Source organism: Entamoeba nuttalli (assembly GCF_000257125.1).
Source record: "Entamoeba nuttalli P19 unplaced genomic scaffold asmbl_9007, whole genome shotgun sequence".
Taxonomy (NCBI): domain Eukaryota; phylum Evosea; order Mastigamoebida; family Endamoebidae; genus Entamoeba; species Entamoeba nuttalli.
The window spans coordinates 1-7,101 of record NW_008579408.1 but is presented as its reverse complement, the minus strand read 5'-3'; the positions used below and the strand labels follow the sequence as shown (position 1 = coordinate 7,101).

General features: G+C 24.3%; 2 protein-coding genes across 2 annotated transcripts; one reads left to right on the top strand and one right to left on the bottom strand.

Annotated features, from left to right (window-relative positions):
* Positions 1-91: 91 nt before the first annotated feature.
* On the top strand, positions 92-997 carry ENU1_191600 (hypothetical protein; the record flags this gene model as incomplete). The annotated part of the gene is made up of 1 exon (XM_008861832.1): positions 92-997. The coding sequence occupies one exon, from the start codon at positions 92-94 to the stop codon at positions 995-997; it is 906 nt and encodes a 301-aa protein (XP_008860054.1).
* Positions 998-1,016: 19 nt separating this feature from the next.
* ENU1_191590 (protein kinase domain containing protein) lies at positions 1,017-6,560 on the bottom strand (the record flags this gene model as incomplete). Its single annotated transcript, XM_008861831.1, has 2 exons — positions 1,017-6,385; positions 6,482-6,560. The coding sequence occupies 2 exons, from the start codon at positions 6,558-6,560 to the stop codon at positions 1,017-1,019; spliced, it is 5,448 nt and encodes a 1,815-aa protein (XP_008860053.1).
* Between the last annotated feature and the right edge of the window lie 541 nt (positions 6,561-7,101).

Below are 7,101 nucleotides of genomic sequence, written 5' to 3'. Positions count from 1 at the left end.
AAAAACAAAAAACTTGTAATGAAAAAAAATGAGAAATAAAGTCACTAACCACATGTGTAAATGGGTTATACTTTTTTTTGTCGTATGCTTTATGTTTGTGTTGTTATTAGGAAGAGAAACTATTGTTGTCGATACTCGTCATGAATGTTTACAAGAAAAAACAGGGATGGCACGTGAGAATGATGTTATTTTATTATCTATTGCAGATGAAGGTCGTGTTGATTTAGACAGTATAATAGTACCAATATCATATATGAGGCGAGAGACGTACTACAGCACTATTGTTTTATTTGTTGAACATAGTTTATATACAAACAATACCAAATTCTTTAATAAAATGAAAGAAAAATTAAGGATTAATATTGAAAAATTTGATAAACCAAAAATTCATATTGCAAATTATCGAATAAAACTATATTATGAGTATCTTAAAAATCATACATTCAATCGAGTGATTCATTGTGATGTCTCGGATGTTTATTTTCAAAGTGATGTATTTAAATATATTCCAGAAAATGGTAAACTTGTTATGTTTAAAGAAGGATGCAATTCAATTATGCTTTTGAATAACCAAAAGAATTTACAATGGTATAAAGAATGTTATCCGAATTTAGATGGTTTAGATTCAACAAAAGAGATTATTAATGCAGGAATTGTATTAGGAGGATATTATCAAATGTTAAAATATATGGAAATAATATGGAATTTATTAGAAACAAATAAAAAATGTGATATTAGTACATTTGGTCCTGACCAAGCAGTAGTAGAATATGCATACCATAATGGACTATTAAAACAACTAATTAGTAAAGTAGAATCAGGTCCAGTTTATTGTAACACTCATCAGTTTAAACATAAAGATGATAATTATCTTAGTTATGGAGTAATGTATGATAATTATGATTGTGTTGTACCATTTATTCATGGAAGACCACCATATTATCCACAAAAAAGAATTGATTTTGAAATTTCTCTGTATCGTGAAAATAAAGCATAACAAATAAACAAGACATGATTTATTCTGTTATAGACTCTAATTGAACAAGTACTTCTTTCATTGTTGGTCTTAGTGTTTGGTCTGCATTCCAACAATGTGTAATGAGAGAATTAAAAATTGTCATTTTTTCATTTAAAGTTGGTCTGTATCCCATTAACACTTTTTCTCTAATTTCACTAAAGAATTTAAATTCTGAGAATGGTGTCTTGTTAGTGCTAAGTTCCCAAAGGACAATAGCATAAGAATAGACATCACTTTTTTGAGTGAAGGCATTTCCACTAATAACTTCTGGGGCAAGCCAATATGGACATTCTACTTTTGATGAAGTTGAAGCATACGCTGGTACTGTTTCACCAAAGTCACTTATAGCACAGCTAACAAATGATTTATTGTTATCTAATTTAATAAGTACATTTGGTGATTTAATATCACAATGAATAAGAGGGATTTTATAAGTATGAAGAAAGTTAATTCCTTCTGCTATTTGTTTTGCGATTTGAATTTTTTCATGTAATGAAAATTCATAATGGTTTTGATTAATAAGACTGTACAAACTGCCTCCATTAAAATATTCTATTGTAACAAATAATGGATAAAGAGAGTATCCATAAATTTTAGCAATTGATTGATGAGAAGGGAAGTTAATGAAGTTAATTTCACGTAAAAATTCTTCTAATATAGAGGTAAATAATTGAATGGCTGTTGTTTCTTTATTAATTCCAGTAACACTAAAATCAATATTTCCTAATTTAAGTACCATAAGTTCTTTGTTACCTTTTCTTTCAAACAATGAAATAGTAGAGTTAGATCCAGTACCAATGTCATTAATAAAATTATATTGATCTAATGAATCAATACAATGTTTTGGAAAACTGTCTATTATAAAATCTAATAAACATGCAACAGAATTAATTTCATGTTCTTTCCATTTAAAATTATATATAAAAGAATTAATATTTTGTTTAATAATTTCATTTGGAATAACTGTTTTAATTCCTTTAGATAAACATTCATTACATAAAGCGTCAATCCTTTCTATTTTACAATTAGTTTGTTGACAAATAATTTTAATTTCATTAAAAATAGTATTAATAGTATTTACCATTAAAAATGGTATTTCTACATCATTAATTAATCCTCTAATTCTTATTTCAATTGTTTTTGATAATCTTTTTCCTTCTATAAGAACATATAATTTTCCTAAATTTCTATCTTTTTGTACAATAACAATAGCACCATTTTTCCAATATGAATGAACAGTATATTTTAACATAAGAATTGAAATAATTAAATTGATTGCTTTATAATTAATTACTTTCATTTTTATAACTCTACCAATTTCTATTTCATTTCTTAAATGTTGTTCTGGCCAAATGTCTTTATTAAAACTATCTTTATAATCATGAAAAGTATATAATATAACATTACTTAATTCTATTTTTTCAGTAACAATAATAGGAATAGAACTCCAACTTCCATTAGAAGATAATGCAGATGAACTACTTGTTGTTTGACTATATTTTTTTAACTGAGAAGATTGTTCAGAACAATATTTAAAAACATTTTCAAATTGTTTCTGACAACGGAATGGTTTAACAATATCTTTTGTAATTTGTATTAAAAATCCATTTTTCTCAAGAAGTCTTAAGATAAATTTAATAGTGTCATTTTTAATTCCAAGTAATTCAAATATATTAACACATAAAAATCCATTTTTATCACAATTCTTTTGTATAGTCTTAGAAGTTAAAGGAAATAGATCCCAATCAACTAAAACTTGTTGGTCATCCTTAAATTCAACTAACTGATTTTTATCTCTAAAATCATTATCAGTTAATAAATATCCATTCCTAGTAAGCCAATTTAATACTTTTTGCCATTCTTTCATTCCAAGACATTGAATAATTTCTTTAATTTTACCTATTGTAAGACAAAATCCTGGTATTCTCAACCCACTTAATTCATTTAATAAATTAAAACAATTTTCATCTCCTTCAATAACCAATTTGTTTATTTGTTTAAATAATTTATTCCATAAACATGTAATTGTTTTCTTCTTTTTATTATCCATATAACAATAATATTCAATATCCATCATATTGTTATCAACGTTTATATATTCTTTTACATTTATTTCTTCATTACAAATAATATGAATATATCCATGAATCTCCATCATTTTTAATAACTCTAAAACAACTTCTTCTTCAGAACTTTCTTTGTTTTGTTTACAAACAATAAATAAACTTCTTCTTAATCTCCATATGTCATTAAGTAATTGTTCTATTGACATTTCAATAATAACTAAACTTTTCTTTTCTTTTTTCTTTTTATCAATAAATTCAAATGTTAGAGAATGTTCTTCATTCATTTGAATACTTCCTTCTTCTATAAATTTCTTTTGTAATATAGTAAATATTTCCTTTCTTAATAAACTACCAGTGATAATAATACACTCTAATTCCATTAATCTAATACCATCATTACACATTTGTTTCATTGTTTTAAGTGAAGGAATTGAAATTAAAGATAATTTTGTTTTTCTTGGAATAACGTTATTAGCAATAACCTTCAATTGTTTCATAGTTTTAAACAATGCATTTGTTCCATTAACATGATTTGATGAAATATTTAATACTCTTAAAGAAGACATACTAAAAAATGAATAATTCATTTTACTAATATAATTGTCTGATACATCTAATCCAGTTAATGCTAGTCTAGTAATTTCTTCAGGTATAATTGGTAGTCTACATCCTGATAATTTCAATTCTTGTAATGAACGAGGTGGATTATTAATAATATCGAGTATATCAAATCTAACATGTGAAAAATTTAATGAAGTAATATTAGGTAATGAACCAAGAATTGTTGGATATGAAAGAAATTCACTTCCATTAAAATATTCTAAATCATTTCCAAGTTCAAATTGAAAATTTCTTGGAAAATCATTTGATGAAAGATCTAATTTTCTTAATGGAATATTACTTAATTCAGGTAAATTAACTAAACAATTATTCCCTAAACTTAATGAAGTTAAATTTGATAATTGAGAAATTCTAGGAGTAATATAAAATATATCATTATCATTTAAATTTAATTCAATCAATTGTGGTAATTGAAGTAATTCAACAGGGAAATCTTTAAGACGATTGCTACTAAGATCTAATATTCTTAATGTAGAAAATGAAGAAATACAAATATCTATTGGTGGGAATGAATAAATTCCAAGTCCAATATTTTTTGTTGATAAAATATCACTTGTAAAGACTTTAGTACATTTTTTACTATAATTTAACCATTTATAAATTAATGCACAATAATCTCCTTCAATAAGTTCATTCTTTAATAATTCATTAGAGCGTTGATATAATGGATTAACAAATTCTGATGAATAATATTGAACTAATGAAATAAAGGAACTCTTTGAATTAACTTGACTATGATTAAATTCATAGAATCTGTGAGAGAATATAGAATGGAATGTTAATTGAATTAAACGTTCATCAAACTCAAAAGCATAATTATTTTGTCTATATAAAAAGTTTATACAAAGTAAGAATAATATAAAATAATTTGAATATTCATATCCATCGTTTTCAAAGAAACAAAATGAAATGAAATCTTTTTGTATTAATTCCATAAACCCATTAATAGTACGATAATGTGGATCAACTACTAACTGAATTAATCCACTCAAAACACATAACCCTTTTTCACAATTTTTATTTGAAATAAGAATTAAGTGAATTTGTTTTGTAGTAATTTGTTTAACTAATCTAAAAGTATAATCTAATGTAGTTCTTATTTCATCACTAATTCTGTTTGAAGCTTCAAATAAATATGATATATTTTGATTATTTTTTGTATTAACAGTTGGAAGTAATTCTTGAATTTTATTTACCATTTCACTAATTTCATGTTCTCCAATAATGTCATATTTAGAAATAGTAAATTGATATCCCTCTTTCATTTTAATTGTAGAACTTGATAATACAGTATCTGCATATACATTCTTTAATAATGGAAATCTTATTAATTGACTTCCATTACTATGTTGATAACAAATAACAGCCTTTAAATCTTTTTCATTAATATGATATACTTCTTGACAGATTGGAACATTAACACTCATCATATTAATTGATTCAATATGTCCTTCTATTCCCATTCTTTTTACTTCATTAATAATAACATTATTAATTGTTGATGTACAATATAAATATTCTGTTTCAGTTGGATATCTATAATGTTGAATAATATTTTGAATCATTTCTTCATATGGTTGAATAGGTCCAACAATTCTAAAAGATAAAACTCTTAAGTCTTTACAAATAATACGTAAACAATGAGAATGTTCATTTTGACTAACTTGAACTCCAAGAATATTACAAATAGAACTACATCCTAAATATTTTAAAACATTTAATTCTCTTTGGTTTAATTGAGAATCTGGCATAAATATAATTCTATGTGATGTAAAATAAACTGATCCTGGAACTGCATCATTAGTATCAAATTCTTCTGTTAATCCAACACAAAATAATGGACAAAACGCAAATTCATATTTTTTAATTACAACTTCCTTCTCATAAGGAAATAGTTCATTAATATCTCTATTATATCTTTGTTCAAAAAACATTAAATCAACTAAAGGAAGAAATTCTTTTTTAAAAGAATTATTTTGTAACATTGCATTAAAATAACAAAGATATAATTCTTCTTTCTCTTGTCCATTTAATCCATTTTGTTCAACAAATGCTCTCATAAATAAAATCATTTCTTTAAATAATAAAAATGCACATGGAGAATCTTCATTCATACTTAACATAATATTTTCTATCTCTCCCATTAAATAATTCCTTACCCTTTCAATACCTAATTTATTCTTCATTGATAATCCCATTTCAAAAACTTTTAATACACTATCATTAATCATTGGTTTAGGAAGACATAAAAAGAAGTATTTAAGTAACACAAAAGCAAAGTGTGTATCTTTATCTCTAACTAATACTGGTAATTCTCCTAATGAATATTTCTGACTAGTTGAAATAAGACGAACAAAGTCTTCATTTGAAATATTTCCATTTGTATTTAATAATGTAAAATAATTATCTCCAACACTCTTACATTCTTCTTTTATTGTCAAAGAATCTTGTTCAGTAAATCCTAATTGAATCAACTCTTTAATAGTTTTGTTTCTACATTTTAATAACGAATAGCTTTTAACAATTTCTACATCTTTTTTATTAAATCCATCCCAATGTAATGGAAATTCACCTAATTTTCTTTCTGTAAGATAATTTAATTTATTAGTAGATTGGTGATAAATGAAAACCATAAGTTGGTGAACAACAACAGGAATATCTTTGAATGTTTTTTCATTTTCTTGATAACTTTGAAGACTTCTTTTAATTAAAGACTGTATATTTGTTTCAACTTTAGAACAAAGTATATCTGAACTTGAATTATGATGAAAAAAGCCTGAACCAATTTTGTTAATTTTCCCAATTTTTTTCTTTGTTAATGAAACAGATGATATTGGATAAACCCCTGATTGCATTAACGACTTTGGACGGGTACATAAATTCTACTCTTGTGAGTTGACTTTCTTAAATAAATTTTACAAAAACCTTCTTTTATAAGTATCAAACTTTCTTTACACCACTTTTGATTCCCTAGTTCATAAATTTTTTATTTATTAAAAGTATTATTTTTCTTTAAAAAAATGAATCAAACATTAACTGGGTTCTTCTGATCTATCTCCCCAGACATCTCTCAAATTGATATTTTCTTTTTGCAGTTCATTTCAACATTTCTAAAAACAAAAAAAAATAAAAACACTATTTAATAGATATGTTAATCATTGAATTTTCTTTAGACTAAAAATTGTTTATTCATTATCTTCTCTATTATTATTTCACACTCCATTTTCAACACATAAATACTAGAAGGTTCTTTTTCCAAAATATAATTCTAAAATTTTCTCAACATCTTCTAAAAAAAAAAACTTTTAAAACCTTAAAAAAATTATAATTTTGTTTAATTTGATTTATTTTTGTTATAAATATCAAATTATTTTGTAAAATTTAAATTAAGCAATT